The 16,905-nt window shown below is 42.5% G+C and overlaps 1 protein-coding gene across 1 annotated transcript in view; it reads right to left on the bottom strand.

The window, feature by feature from the left end:
- LOC146796165 (uncharacterized) overlaps positions 1-16,905 on the bottom strand; it is a 202,136-nt gene that overhangs the window by 53,161 nt on the left and 132,070 nt on the right. The window contains exon 3 of the mRNA XM_085628568.1: positions 7,940-8,203. Within this exon, the coding sequence (XP_085484694.1) occupies positions 7,940-8,203 (264 nt within the window). The remainder of the gene's footprint in view (positions 1-7,939; positions 8,204-16,905) is intronic.

Raw genomic sequence — 16,905 nt, 5'->3', positions numbered from 1 at the left:
AAGGGAACGTTGTGAAACGTCACCAGTGTAAAAATAGTCTGACACCGATTCTGTGATTTGCGACTGAGTACCACCTCCCCCGGAATAACTGACTGTGTTGTAGACCGGGATACCCTGAAATGGGGATGGCTCAGCAATGATAGCTATCGAAGGACAAGATGGCGTTTTTAATGCAGCTGTTCTCTTCGCAGGGAGTGCCCAGGACACGCTCTCAGTGCCTCCTCACCCGAACCTGGGAGGCAACCGTTGTCTTGGTTATGGACCACAGATCAAGAATTAATTTTTTATAAGATGTAAAAGCTATTACAGGAAATGAGAATAAAAAGGCGCATTAGACGGGGCTAGGCTCGTGGTAAAAGCTATCCAGTCCCCTGGTGGGCGCGATGCACGCTTGAAGCATTTTGACATCAATAAATTAGGAATAAGCAAGAATATGCTGAGTCACAGATGCATGGGGCAGCTGTGACTCGGCTATTTATACTTTGTGTTATTTGGTGTTTGAGCGCCTTCCCTGGACTCTCATAGCCTCACACAAGCCCCTACAGCCCCTGTGGCACGGGAGGGGTGCGGGGGAGCCTCAACCCTTCAGGGTGCCCCCGCCCCATTCAAGCTAAGAGGTCAATGAATATCCATGAGATATAAGAAACTCAGGGGCCCCTCCTTTCATTCTGCGGGGGGCCCATCGTTTTGCGTTACGTCACTGCCTCTTGAGGATGCTGAGAAGGGATGTGGCCTATATTATGGAAGCCATAACTAAGGTCGTGTTAGCACTGATGCCTGCCTTAGGGGAAGGAATATTATTTAGTTACTCTACAGTGCCTCATCTGTGAGAATTGTGTCAAGGCGCTTGAAGGGAGTGGGATTTTAGCTCGCTGTGGTTTTCTGCCTCTGCCCAGGTTGCCACAGCCAAAACGCTTCCCATCTTTATTCTACATTTTGTTACATCAACGCTCCACCTGCATGATGGGGTAGAGGCTGCGGTGACCATATAGTGCGATAGTCCTAGTGGCATTTCCTGGAGTGTTTTTTAATAAAATCATGTTCGCTTTGGGAGAGTATGAAGGGTTTTGCAGAAACCACATTATAAGGAGGTCTGCAGACATGCAGCTCAGCAGAAGTGTAGATTGGCATGCACTGACAACTGTGTTACCACACGCACAAACACGTTTGATTGCACAATCTGTATTGTGGTACACGTGCGTGATGACGCTGAAGCAACACTAGGAATTCTAAATGAGTACAGGGCTTTCTCCTCTGGCACGACCAGGATATACAGTAGCTGCACCCCTCGCCAGACCTGTTTACTCTGTATCTTATATTTAGACAGGGGTAGTTCTGGACTAGCTGCTAGCCCTGGTGGCTTACGCGTACCGTGTAACTGGCAGCCCAAACATGTTTTTTTAATTAGATTTTTTTCCTCGAATTTCTTGCCACACTTTATTTGGCACACTGCATCGCTAACTGGTTCACATATACGAATGGGCTTCCCCTGTATTTGGGGAATGCATGGCCAAAGGTAGGGTGCCCTAGAATGCATAGCCTAGAAAGCCCTAGAATGCATGGCCAAAAGTAGGGTGCCACAGGCTGATTTGCCAGCGAAAGAATCTTCAGATTTCCCAACACCCTAGTTGTCAAGGGACTAACTCATCTTTGACCAGCTGGCGTTTAAGAGGCGCCAGTCTGTTTAGAAACTCCCCGTTTCCCTACGGGTTGGCCCACCCTTCAAGAATCATCAGTCTGACTGTGTGGATACAAGTTGCAAACTTGGCAGACCCTAATGTATGCATGTGTTTGAAGAACTCTGATGGCCAGCATGAGAAGCGAACATTGGTTGGCAGTTTGAGAAGCGAGCATTGGTTGGCAGCATGCAAAGCGCGCATTGGTTGGCAGTGTGCAAAGCGAGCATTGGTTGGCAGTTTGAGAAGCGAGCATTGGTTGGCTGCACGAAAGGCTGGCATTAATGGTCAGCATTAAAAGCGGGGATTCGCCGGCAGCGTGAGAAGCTGGCATTCACTGGCAGCAGGAAAGGCCAACACTAGTGGGTAGTGTAAAATGTTGAGACTGGGTTGCAGAATGAGAAGATGGCATTAAGGAGCAGAATAAAAACCCAGCTCCTGTGGGCAGCGTGAATAGCTGGTACTGGCAGGAGGTTTTCCAAGCCAGCACTGTTGGGCAGTGTGACAGGTCAAAAGTTTCCTTTCATGCAGTGGGGGGAAGTATACACAGGATATGCTCTTGGATTTTGGACATATTGTTGGATTCAGACGAGTGAGTGGAATTCACGGATATATGGTGGCGGTCCGCAGTGGGTTTCGGAAAACTGGTAATGGCACGCACTGACATTTCTTAAACGCAGGGATGCGCCGTATTGACAAAACTGTTTCCCCTAGCGCTGGTGCTAAAAAAACTGCCTAGCACCAGAGCAGGCACCCTTGCGCCATGTTACATGGGTGCCTGCGCTGCAGGGGCGATTGTTTATGTGCAAGAAGGGACAACTTCCTACACAAACAATCTTGAAAGGCGATTGTTTGCTTTTATGTGTGCTGCATTCTGCAGCACACATATAAAGAGCACAATATGAGGAGAAATTAATGATTTCTCCTCGTTTCACAACCCTATGATCAGGTTTTACCTGGCCTTAGTTTTTGGCGCTGCCCCATCTTTGTAAACATGGGGCAGCGCAGCGTCAAAAAGCAATGTGTGTTGCAGTGGAATGCCCACTGCAATGGCCATTGCACACCCCTTTCATGCTATGTGAAGTCTTGTGAGACGCGGACTTCAAATGGTAGCTTGGTAAAATGACAGTAGTGAGCAGTGTGACAAGCTTGCATGGGTGGTCACTTTGAGAAGCTGGCACTGAAGGTCTTTGTGAGAACCTCACACTTGTAGGCAATGTGTAAAGCTGACATTGGTGTCTAGTGTGGGTAGTTGGCACTGATAAGAAAGGTTGAGACTAATGGGCAGTGTGAATGCTGGCAATAGTGGTCAGCGTGAGAACCTCAGACCTGCACGCAATGTGTGAAGCTTACTCTGGTGGGTAAAGTGAGACGCTGGCACTGTAGATGTCAAGGAACTCTGGTACCATGGTATAGTGACAAAATGGCACCAGTTGGTACATTGGCAGGTAGTGTCAGAAGTTGGCTCTAGCAGGCACAAAGTGATGGCGAGTGAAAAGCTGACTGGAGAGCATTATGGCAAGCTGGTGCTGGTAAGCGGTCTTTTAAAATGCATTGTTCTGATGGGGTTGCGAGAAGCTAACATTCAGTGGATAATTTCATTCCCTAGTGCTGCTAGTCCAGCACTTTTCACCCGTACCAAATTCAAATGATGTCTAAAGTTTCCAGGGATGGTTCAGTCTGAAGTGGGTGCTATACAAACAAGCAATGGCAAACCCAATAGATTTCGCCTATGGGAGCTATTGGCTTTGGCCATGATTTTTAGCCATGCTATGCAGCATGGGTAAAAAATAATTCTAAAATAGCTCAATAGCATGGTCAGCACTAATAATTTTTTTTAAATTAAAAAAAACAAACAAACAGGGCATTGGGATGGGAACGACACAACACGGAGTGCGGGAGGGCAGGAGAGAAGGACGTGGAGGGAACAGGTCATGCAGTAGGAACGGAGAAGCACATGGATAATGGAGGACAGGCGGAAGGAGCTGAGGAAGCACACACACAATGGAGTGTGTATAAAGGGGCTAGGGAAGCACACACACAATGGAGGGAGAGCAGGAGGTGCTTGGGAAGCCAGGACACAATGGAGGGTGGGTGGGAGGGGATGTGGAACAAGCAGACAATGGAAGGTGGGCAGAACGTATTGTTCCAAGCTTTGATATCATTTGGATCCTAAAGGTTTCAGCGAGCAGCACCCACCTCCAATCTCTACTATTTGGCTTTGTTAATGCTTTTGTGTGCCATGTTGTACAGCACTGCGGATGCTGTGCAGCATGGTTGAAAGTCATAGAGCTTTATTTTATACTTTTAGCCATGTTGCACAGCAACAGCGCTGCTGAACATGGCTAAAAAAAACTGACAAAGTCAATAGATCTTGCATAGGCGAGACCTATTGGCTTTGCCAGTGCTCGTTAATTTGTTTCTACACATACATGCAACACACTTGTAGTGAGGTTTGTACATAGGTGTTTGCTGGAAAGTAGAGAATTTTCATTCATGTGATGTGTGCGATGTCTCGCCTGGGACACACTGCTTCATGGGACAGCACTGGTGCTTTGTCTATGCGGTTTAGCCGGTCCTGTATTGTCATTCAAGACTTGACTCACACAGCCCTAAAACCTACCACGTCCTTCCAGAAACCTGTAAGAAAATGATGGCATGATGACCCATGAAGTTTACATGACAACAAATGCGAGGGAAGAACATATGTTATTTACAGTGCTTAGAAACACAGACCTCTGGTATCAAGTACTAAAGAGAACGACAAGGTATTACTGTCTCCTTCACCAGTGCTGTTCAACAGCTGGTATGACAAAAAAAAAACCACACTGAGAAACAATTTACTTTTTTTATGTCTCGCCTAGGCAGCGTTTGCACTGTCTCTTTGAGACATGCTGTATCTAGGATATGGGCTTGAAAAAATGCCCATCTTTTTCATTGTTTCCTGTTGCTGTCCTTTAGAAATGCTGGCTTTTCATTGGTGAATATACTTAGTACTCCCTCCTTGGAACTTTGTATCCTCCCATGGGGACTGGCCCTCTTACATCTGTTCTTACTGTTCAGGTTATTTATACTTAGAGAGAACTCTTTTTTTTAGTTGGCCTGCCTCTTTGCTCGTTAACTGTTCTGTTTACTTGTGCAATTAAACTTCGGTCATATAATTTGCTTGCTTTCGCTCTAGCTCCCCGTGCCTCCCCCTCAACACTGCTCGCAGGTCCCCACCACCCCTGTGAGGCCATCGCTGATTTGCTAGTTTTTGTAAATACTTTATGCATAATTTGCATTGCAGTGTCCTTGTTTAAAATCCCTTTGCCGTCTACCCCCACCCCTTGCACGACACTGCTTGCCCTCCACTGAGATCGCTACATTGAATTCTTATGGTATTTTACATTAAACACTTTTATTTATATAGCGCACCTAGCCATGGGCTTGGGGACATTGAGCAATCAGCCCATTATCATAGAATGTTGAGCCGACAGCAGACTCGAACAGGGGTCACCAGTCAGCAGCTCTCACGGCTTCGCCATATCCTCTGCCTAGCCATGTTGCAGGATGCAGTACTATAAATGGCCAAAAAAGTTCCCAAGGGACACCTAGGGACAGCCTGTGGTACTGCACACTCACAACTCTGCTTGTTTTTTTTTGCAGTTGTAGCGTGAAACTGAACGGAAGGTAATTGATCGCTTTATGTAAGCACCAGTTCTCCAGTTCTTTAGTGGCAGCTCGCTGTGCTAACATATTCCAACAAGGACATTTGTATTATAATCAGTGTGACTGCTCTGTGCACTAATATGAAGCAGTGTTTAATTTCACTTTGCAATTAGGTGTGCACAGTTGGATGCGCTTTGGTGTCAACGCACACTAACGGAGGCACTCTTTCCTGTTATATTTTTTTGCAGTTGAAGCGCAAACCCAATCGGAAGGTATTGGAGCGCATTACGTGAGCACCAGTTCTCCAGTTTCAAAGTGGCAGCTCGCCGCACTGACATTTTCCAATGAGGACATCAGACAGGATTATGTTTGCTCCTCGGCTCACTTGCTGAAATCCATGACTTCAACAAATGGCTCCACCCTCTCTTTCCTTGATTTGTTCCCCTGTGAAATGGATCCAAAAAAAGAAAGAAACACTTTGGCTGCAAATGTTGTCTTTTTCTGACATTTTTCTATTCCACAAAGCAGCCTTGGGAAAAAAAAGTTTCAGAATAAAAAACAAAAATAACCTAAATAAAGCAATACAGAGTGGTCGCAAAATGGCCACATTGTTTTTTTTCACGACTACACACACTAGTGCCCCTTTACAGAGTTTGCCAGTGAATCGCTACTTTTGTTTTCGCCTCTTAGTTTGAACAACATTGTTTTCCCCGGGTGGGGAAGTGCACTATCCCTGGAGGTACTGCAATACCTCGTTGAAGTGGAAAACGTTTAATGTGATCCTTACCAGCATTTTTCCTTACTTTAGTTTATAAAATGTGCATCGCGGCTCGGTTTCAGGGATGTGGTCTTTTTAGTCCATACTGCTCATGTTTTGTAAAGATATAAGCAGGCCCTGTACTGTAACTTTTCAGGCAAAAATACTCAATGATTTCTGAATACTAAGTGGAATAGTGTTAAGGTAACTATGTTGTTCCTGCTTACATTCCACATGCATTCCTTAATCTTGCATTCCCTATGAGCGTTTGCTATTTCCAGGATGTCGTTACATTTTTTTTTTAGCCAGCATATTACTCTTGTCTCCCCCCACTCATAACCTATTTCCCATTTTCTGGTTCTCCAGCACCGCGAGGTCATACTAATGGCAATATCGCTATGCAAATATAATCATTCTACTGCATACAAAAAAACAAAAGTAAAAAAGTGTAATTTTCAATGCCAAGAGCTCTAACTTTCCCAAATGCGAAACTGATTGCATTGCAAATGCTTGTTTATACGTCCACTCCAAACCAAAACACATGGGTAAAAGACATTGTCATTTACAACGCCAATAGCTCTAACTCTCCCAAATGCAAGACCTATTGAATTGCAAATGCTTGTTTTTCTCTGTCTCCACACATTTGTAATTACACGCAGTGGTGAGGATCCGGCAGACAGAGGTAAAATCCTCACATGGATTTCCTTACAATGTGGTAGCAGAGCTTCAAGCCAGGTGTGGCTTGGAAGCCCAGAGACGGACTTCAAGAAGCACAGGGGAAAGCACATTCTGGAGATGGCCAGAATGAAAGCAAGACAAATGTTACTTCCACACACACAAAAGTCAACCCACACCATGCAGAGAAATAGTTCATACATATTAAACAATGATTAAAGCTTAAAAGCATGCATGAAACAGGGTCTGCTACATAATGCATGCCACTCCCTCCATGCAGCCTAGTGCTGTCTCTGGTGGGCGGGCACTAAATAGACTCCGCTCAGTGTTTGTGGTGGGGACAGCAAAGTGTTTGAGGAAGCTCTGTGACTGGATGTGGACCATTGTGTTGTGGGAAAGGGGCCTCTGTGAGAGGATCTATGCTGTGCTGGGGCAGCCCTGCACAATACTGCTTCCGGTTGTATGGGTGGTGGGAGAGGAGCGAGCCCACCATACAGGATTAAGTTGAAGTGGTAACAAAGCAGATGTTACAGAAACAAGTTCCATCCACTGAGTATCCAAGAGTTGTGCTGAGTACAGGCCACTGTTAGGAAATTAAGACCCAACTCTTAGTCTGAATTGTAAACATGGGGGATAGTGTCATTATTTTTAGTTAGGGCAACACGTTGGAATTGTGCAAAAAAGTGGTCTCGATTTTTGATATTAGGAGCAAATATGCTGTTTTCTGAGGGCTTTTTTTGAGGTGGGGTTAGGAAGCTCACCCCCATGATCTGCCCCTTCTCTATTTCTCTAGCACATTCACCACTGCTGTAACTCTTGTTCCAGTACATCCTCCAGATGCAGTCCCTGTTCCCACCTGTGATACACAGTGAAAAACAAGTGCAGAAGAAGGGGATACATACACGAGGGAGACAGCTGGAAAACACAAGCACTCTCATAGAGTGCTTAAAGAAAATGAAAAAAGTAGTGCAGGGGACAACCCCAAGGAGTGGAAGTGAAGCCTGCACATGGTAACAAATTAGAATCAAGCAAGTGAGAAAAACAATAAGGCCAACTAAGGGCAAGCAATGTGCAGGTCTAAGCCGTTGTAAGCTAACAAAATGTTTTACAAGTATCTTAGGCAAGACCTATAAATTTTAACCTGACATCCTAAAACAGCCCAACCCGTTATCCCAGTTACCTCTAGGATTGATTTTCTCACAGGCCTTCGAGCTTATAAGCGGAGTCTTAACTTCGCTTCGCAGGACTCTCCCCGTCGCCTCCCTCAGGCTGTTGAGCTCAGGGCAGTGGTAAAGTGCGTCGCTTTCACTGGAGGAACTTGATTCGGACTGTAGGGGGCTCCGGTGAGTTTTTTTGTTCAGTTCCTTCTGATTGGACGAGAGGAATTTCACACTGGGTTCTTTTCCGCTGGTGCAGGTTAAAAAGGTCTGGGAGCTTTCGCAGGCTGCAGGGATGAATGAAATAGAAGAACATTTATCCATGGATATTGTAGAACGTACTTCATTTTTTGAAAATGCCTACTTACAAGCACAAACCAAAGAAAGTTAAGAGTTTGCTAAACATTATTACAAATTAAGCCATCTCTATAAAACTAAAACCAGTATTAAGCAGGGACAAAAGTGTATGGACAATTTTAAAAGTAAGGGTCATACTCACATTATCCACTACTTTAATTGACTAGTGAGGACAAGATTATAATTTTTTCCGATCAGCATGTAGACACGTTCATTAAAAACTGGGCCCTGACACTGGCAGAGGCATTTCCAAATTTATCGCTGCAAGCTTTGAGCAAGAGACCATCCCAAAAATTCAGAAATTGATCTATGTTAGTCATCTTGACAAATCTGTCAAGACAAATTGTGAAACTACAAGTCCATTTGCCAATCGACAAATCTAGCTAAGAGCTCAGAAAAGCTAGTAGGGAGGGATTGCAACACATCTAAAGAGCCTTAGAAATGTTAGAGAGTTTATCCTTAGTGATCTGAGTCACAAATGGCCAAACAGTCTGGAATACCAGGGAGCAAATCTTTTGCTGGCCACTAATGCTGAAGGGAGCACTGTCTTACTGTTAAACACAATCACTCATGCCTTCCTATTGACTAGACTGACAAGGGTATTGGCTCAACAAGATGCAAGCAAAGGAACTAGCCTACCCATGATGCCATGCTACCTCTCAGTTAAAACAGTACAAATCATGTCTATGTCCTACCAAAGGTCCTTTGGGTTTAAGCAAAGATTGGCACTATACCCAATCAGTTTCAACATCTACTTGACATTTGTGGATGCCTGTTTCAAAGTATTTTACTCTCATTTAATACCCATGCAACCAAGATTCAGTTGTGTAGTGATGAGGGCAGGGATACTGTGATATGGACATGCCTATGCGAAATATCTACAAACTTCTTTTGTATAATGGTGCTGAATCTACAATATTATTAGTGGATAAAGACCACTGCAAGGAAAACCTGGATATTAAGACAAGTGGTGTTAGGTTCTGGGAAGGGTGTTTTACCACAGTATCGAGAACAAGTTCCAAAACCGTGCCAAGATCCAGTTAATAATAGCATATTCACACTTACTTTGATAAAATATCAGGAATCAATATTATGGTAAAATTATATTTCAGAGGTCAATATTGTGACATACAACGTCTGGGATGTGTGCGTTAAATGGTAATGATTTTCCGTGACGAGGATATTGACACTGAAAGAGAGATGGAGAGTGTTGTTTAAGCTGAAAGTCTGAAACAGTTCTAGGGTTGGACACCAGGAGAGAAGATTTCAAGTGAGTCGGGAGACTAAAACACTTGAACATGAAACTGTGGGGCGAAGAAAGGAGAGCATTAGGAGATTCAAATGACCAGGAGAGCAAGGAGATTGTGGGATGTCAGAATGAAGGAGCTGAATTAATAGGAATAAATGGAAAGAGCTAATAGCAATGAAGCACAGTAAATCTAGCTGACTGCACAAGCCCATTAACTACTCTTAAAGGGGTGGTTCTCACATTATTGACTCTGCTCCGGCCCTAGAGTCTTTTTAGAGACACAAACCAATCAAGTTAGCACCTCTGCTTTCTTATAGGTCAATCCAACTCCGAGCAGGCGTCTTACATGACTATGGTAGAATTCTCAAGGGGCCATTGACCTCTGTTATTGTCCTTGCAGTCTGAGACTTTCAGTTCTACTTGGAAATCAGACTAGAACTAGTTCAACTTTCTTCGCAGAACTAAAACTCTATCCTGAAGTTTCAGGTGATGAACTTTATGTAGATAAATCAGAGGTTATGCCTCTTAATAAACATTGTATGAAAGATCCCTTTGTTGCAGCAGGTTTATCATGGAATACGACTAAGATCAAATGCTTGGCGATCTGGTATCTTAATTCTATTGGGGATACTCTTAAAATGAATACAGATAAAGTAGCATAGTCTGTCACCTTACAAAAAATGGTTTCCATTATTTTTTATCTTGGTGAGGTCGAATTGACACAATCAAGATGATGATTCTCCCAATTGTAAACCTTTTTCTTAGTATGATGCTGGGTAAATCTTTTTAAAGGCTTTTTGATACCTTAGACAGCATATTATATAGGTTTCTTGTGAATGAGAAGAACCATAGAATTTCCTAGATAGATAAAAAAATCCAAAAGTGTCTGGAGGTGTTAATTTACTGATTTTTTCCCCCTTTTTACAGGGCACTTGGAATTAAATAAATTCAGGTTCATTTATTGGATCCATTCTGCAACATTTGCAAGTTATGGTTCTATCTATAGTGGACTTTGGTGTTCCCTTTTTCTCACAAAAATATTGTTTTTATGTCTAATCCTCCTACATTTTTATTGTTGTCTACTGTATTGCACTCTTGTTCATTATCGAAATCATTTATAGTTTCCAATTTTTCAACTTTTGATCAGTTTGTTAGCAGGTCCATCTGGTATAATAAATTGCTTAAGGAAAATGGTAAAACCATAATGTGAAAAAAGTGGACGGAAAGGGCATTTTCACAATTTCACAGTTATTAAAGGATAACTCTATTGTTTCTTTTTCAGAACTAGCCAGCATATACACTCGCTCAAATAATATGTTTACACAATATATGAGCCTATAGATCCCCTCTACATTGCACTTGAATCACTCACCTCTTCTCGTCTTGTGGTTCCTCATGTACATAATCATCCTATTACTAGGAATTTGCTCTCAAAAGTTTCTGTCATATACAAATTGCTTCGATATGGAAAAACCTAACTTTCCTAATGAAGCTTAGTGGGATTTTGAGCTTCATTGTACTTACCCAGTTTCCACCTGAGATAAAATCTGGGTCAAGGTGCATTCTACAGCTTGTTAAGCAACTTTAACACAAAGTCTGTTTTTTTCTATAATCGATTATTTTACACTCCAAATTTTCTTTTTAAAAGTAAACTCATTCAACAAGATACTTGTTGGCATTGTGATGCACACACTGGTTCATACTTGCACATATAGTTTTTCTATGTTCTGTTGTTTCTGAATCTTGGAATCATTTTGGCAAAAGGTTGATGTTATTACCAATTTTTCCTCACCTTTTTCATTAGATTAATTGTTTTTGGGAAAAGTACTCGCTGTTTGGTCTCACAGCATATTGCTAGGAAACCTTGCAGATCTCTTAATAGCAATTACCTTACAGGTCATTATTTCTAACTAGAAATCCAAATAAAAGATTTCTATTAACTGTTATTAGAATTTTGTATGTCACAACTCCAGATTGAACACAAAAACCATACTCCACCCTTTATATTTTTACATGTACAGTGTATCATATAGTCAGATTAAGCTAAAGACACTCTGACAGAACCAAGGCAGAAATATATATATATATATATATATATATATATATATATATATATATATATATATATATATATATATAACCATATACACACATATCCTAAGCTTAAAAAAAAAAATCTAAATCAAAAAAAGGGGATGATATTAAATGTTTCTCTTTATTATTGTTATTAATATTTTTCTGGCAAAATAAATGTGTAAATCATATTTTTAGTTGGTCCAAAAAGACAATTCCAAAGGGACAAACATATCAAATAAGTTAAATTAATGCACAGCAAAAAACTAAATATATCGCAATACACAAAAATAATGCAAAAAAGAATACAAAAAAGAAGAAGAGACAGGTTCCCAACAATAGGAAAAACTAATCAACACACACACTCATTCGTACTCAAAACACATTTATACAACATCTCAAGTCCACACATCACACCAATATCAAAATGCAGACTGACAATACATTCGGGCCCCACCAGCCTGGGACTCAGAGAGAACACTTGTAGATGTTTAAATAGATATGTAATAATGACATCCAAGGTTTCTGAAAGCACGATTTTGGCCAAAGTTCGATTAGGTAGAAGGAAGGAAGGGGGCCCTGTTCAAAAGCGCCGACGCGCGTTTCGGTGAGACAACTCCCAATACAGAGTACCACCTTCTTCAGGACGCAAAAGACAACACGGGTGAGAAGGGACCTATATGAATACAGAAGAACTGTTTAGGGCATGCGCTCCCAAAGTGCAGATCCACGGAAGGCAAGAAAAATAACTCTAATCGAGATCAGAGAGTAAAAGATCTAAATATCGTGTAGAGCCAAATCAAGAAGGATATTGCAGCGTAACTTTCAAAGAAATTCAAGCATTTTGCATGACCGCTTCATGACGCTTAACTCTGATATAATAGCATGAAGGTGTGCAAAGCGGGAACACCGACTAGAAGGATTTAGTTCGGGGCAAATCAACGATAGAAATCACAAACGCTCAAAGGACAGAGAAGGCGCCAAAACCGATCGACCGGCGTCCTCAGATTGGACAGGTTTAATCTGAACTACCTGCAGTTAGCAGTTAAAAGTGACAAACTTTAGTTACCAATTATTTCTCTCATAGTGCTAAGGTTAATGCTACTATGGCATCACAAGACTAACCACCTTTTTTGATTAATTTCTTATATGTTATGATTTAATATTCATGTTATATTTAACTCAGATTTTAATAGGATATTTTGGTACTATTTTAATTTTGCCTCAACGTGTACTTGATTTCCTTCTTACTTTCTTCAATCCACTCATTTTTCCTACTCTTTTTTTCTCCATCCAGCTTTCTTTCTTCTTTTTATTATAATATCACTCTGTGAATTGCCTTTTTGGTGACTTATTCGTTTTGATTTTTTTATTTCTCGTTATTTTGATCTCTTGTTCACATCCTACTATGTTATCGACTATATGACATACCGGCTTATGTTATGCTTTATTGCTTTGATTCTTCAAAAAAAAGAAATATCTTATAAAACTAGCACATTACAAAGAGTAAAACCAGGAAAGAACAGTGTAATCAGGCCTCACTCGAAATTACTTGAGAGCTCTGCTCTTGAGTAATAATATGATCTCTTATTTTTATACATAATGCATCAGTTCCAGCTGCAACCACTAATAAGCATCTTTTCTGTGGAACATAGTTAGTGGGTCGGCTGTATTTTTACAATTTTATCTTGCAGGTATTTGAGGGCTGTGCCTTTGATGGATCTGTGTGCGAGGCAGAGTATCTCAAGATGGTTCTGTTTTTACTGGGAGCCACTATAGTCTTTCACAGTGGACTGTTACTGATTCAATTGCTATCAGGCAAGGTTAAATTATTGTCTTTTTAACATTTCATCTGGAGCAAATCATCAGGAAAAATAACTGTAAAGAGGATCAGGGTCATGGGGGTAAACAACCCGATGGCAATATACCCAACTGGACTCCTTACCGTCTTTATGACGAGGGCGATGAAGTGGATAAAACAGACTGCCCGATAATGAAGAATCTTTTCCCCGCCCCACAGTACGCTGGACTTGACCCGGAAGTCGTTCCTCCCGGAAGTGGCGGGACTCAGTGGCCTGACCAATGGGAAACTGGCCGAATAGGTTGAGAGTGGCAGAAAAAGCCGGAAGTGGAAACAATCAGCGAGCCCGCTGAGAGGAAGCCTACGGAGAGAGGAGGAGACGCAGACGAAACAGAGGACTCCACGATACACAGAGAAACCGCCGACGAGACTCCAGCCGAAGATCCGGAGGATCCCGAGACCTGGATCGAGGAGTGGTGGAGCCCGGAGGACACGCACGAGCCGCCACAACTCAGGAGAGTTGTGGCAGACAGCGGTACGTAACGAATGCCGTGGGAGAAATAAGGGAGTGGGGTGGGACAATCTGGGGGAAGGTAGTGTAACAACTTTCACTCTCGCCTTGCTGTACTAGCCCTGGAGTCATCCCATAGCTCCCCATCTGGTCAATAGTCATAGGGGATAAAGTGTCCGTAGACCAGCATTTGCCAGAAACGCCATAACTTCTATTCTTGCTGTGACTGTGCACATAGTTAAAAGCCCTCCTTCACGTTTCTTCCCTACCTCACATATGAGAACCCAAACTCGCACGTGGTGTGGCGACGGACTAGCTTAAAACATGTACACCGAATATGGTCAGTGACCGCTGTTTTCTTTTCTTTGTTTTAGTGATTGCGATACTCCGGGGGAAACCATACCAAAGGGAATGTCAAGAGCTGCCTGTACCACCTGACAACACACGTGGAAGAGGACCTTGGAAGATAACTCCATAGAACGTTCTGTGCTATACCAACAGGACTGTTTTGTTGTTAAACTTTATTTAAAACAACACCCTGTCTATTACTACGGGTTATTGAATACCATCAATAAAAAACCCTACAATATTCAACCTCTACGACCTCCTCGCTTCTGTTTCCGACCTTCCCTCCGACAATAACATTTTGCGGGGAACGTTGAAAATCTTCTCACTGTCCCTGTACGCACATCGTGCCCTTTGGTTTTTATCTTTTCTTTTCCTTTCTTTCTGTCTTTCTTTCTTTGTAAATTGTACATGCCAGTAACCATCGTTTGCTAGTCTCTGCGCCCTCTGTTATCTTAGTGAAGAATAACACTTTATTGGCAGAATAAGGCCCCTTTTCAAATGCCTGTTCTATGCTGGACTTATGCCAGCCCTAATCCTAGCTACCAACAGCACAGCTTTATGAACCCTGATGAACCAGAAACCTGAGTAGATCTCCAGATGGGGGACAGTTTCACCCCTCGCCCACCCCTCCCTCTAGCTCTGCTGTCAATTTACATGCAATATGGGGTGGTAGGGACAGAAGAGAGACCACTCTACCAAGTGCTAGAGGTGCCTCATTGAAAGGGGTAACAAAGATTTTGGGATGCACCATTATTTAATCACTCTGGGGAGAGTTAGCTACTTATACTACAATTGAATTTGACACCTATGTAGGAACAATGCAGTGCATGGTCTACTGGAAGATCTTAAACAGTCAGGGATCTAAAAACCTTTTAACTTTGGTTTACGTACTGCGAAGCAGGTAATCACAAGGAATTGGAGGAACGAGGAAACACCCGGGGTGGGTAATGGCATTTACTCACACAAGTTTCAGTGTAACTCTATTTCTGGGAGTGAGGACTGGGCACCCCAGGGTTTTTCTCCATAGGGGAAATGTAGGAGAAAACAGAAAAAAAAAAGTTACAAAGTGCTTTGGCACCTTTTGCAAAAATATTAAAATGCAAGCATTTTAAATTTAGTTGCACCTTTTAGGTTTGTAAAGCTGCAGCAGGTGCGGGTTTTTTCAGGTACAACCTGGAAGATTTTTGGAAATTTCTAAATTGAGTAAATCTGCAACCATGAGAGGTAGAAACCTCTGGATGCATGTTTACTCCTTTCTTTCAGAATGAGGGCAAGGCCATTTATTTTATGCAATTCTGAAGTCGTTTGCGGGTCATTAATGTCCTGTGCTACAGCACGCCTCAGACCACTTCCAGGATCGGATAATGTAGGAGAGGAGTTTGTGAATGCCAACTAACTCACAAGTTTCTGTGTGTTCACAAACTCTCACAGGAAATCGTGCCTTGATCCGTCCACTCCTCACCATATGTGTGGGGTTTACTACTGAGTAATTGTGTGCAGCCTTAACATACTGTTTCACAGTATTAAAAGAATTGACATCTGATAGGTATACTTTTTTAGATCCCTTTTGTGGATGGTTGGCATGGGTAAATTGAATCATTTTTGTGTCTAAACGTAATAAAAATGGCTTTGTTAATCGGAACCTATGTGTCTTTTAACAGCTCTAAAGTTAGTTTTCAATGTCGTGGGCTGGCTTTAGGGCAGTGCGAATGGTGCGGCCGCACTGGACGCCGACCTGGGGAGGTGAGCGCTGACCTCAGGGGGACGCTCTGTTTAGCAATAACTTATGTTTTAAAAACACCTGCAGCAGAGTTCCTTGTGCGTCCAGTTTTCAGGCAGCAATAAAAATGTCAAGATAACTCATGTGATTAATGTTTCTGCTGGAGAGAGAGATCAGAGTTTTGTCTAGGGGCAGTTTTGACTCGCTATAAAGTAGCGCATAGGGTTAATATGCCTGCCACAAAGAACACGTACCGTGCAGATCCTAAAACTGTATTTAATGTGAATAGCTGAGTGGACTACTGCTTTTGTCACAGATATCTTTTTGTCACTGCAGTACATATGATATAAACCTAATATAGAACAGTGACTTATGCCAGCCCTAATCCTAGCTACCAACAGCACAGCTTTATGAACCCTGATGAACCAGAAACCTGAGTAGATCTCCAGATGGGGGACAGTTTCACCCCTCGCCCACCCCTCCCTCTAGCTCTGCTGTCAATTTACATGCAATATGGGGTGGTAGGGACAGAAGAGAGACCACTCTACCAAGTGCTAGAGGTGCCTCATTGAAAGGGGTAACAAAGATTTTGGGATGCACCATTATTTAATCACTCTGGGGAGAGTTAGCTACTTATACTACAATTGAATTTGACACCTATGTAGGAACAATGCAGTGCATGGTCTACTGGAAGATCTTAAACAGTCAGGGATCTAAAAACCTTTTAACTTTGGTTTACGTACTGCGAAGCAGGTAATCACAAGGAATTGGAGGAACGAGGAAACACCCGGGGTGGGTAATGGCATTTACTCACACAAGTTTCAGTGTAACTCTATTTCTGGGAGTGAGGACTGGGCACCCCAGGGTTTTTCTCCATAGGGGAAATGTAGGAGAAAACAGAAAAAAAAAAGTTACAAAGTGCTTTGGCAC

The sequence above is a fragment of the Triturus cristatus genome, chromosome 10 (genome assembly GCF_964204655.1).
Source record: "Triturus cristatus chromosome 10, aTriCri1.1, whole genome shotgun sequence".
NCBI lineage: Eukaryota > Metazoa > Chordata > Amphibia > Caudata > Salamandridae > Triturus > Triturus cristatus.
Note: the sequence above shows the minus strand (reverse complement) of the source record. Positions and strands in the feature narration are given on the sequence as shown.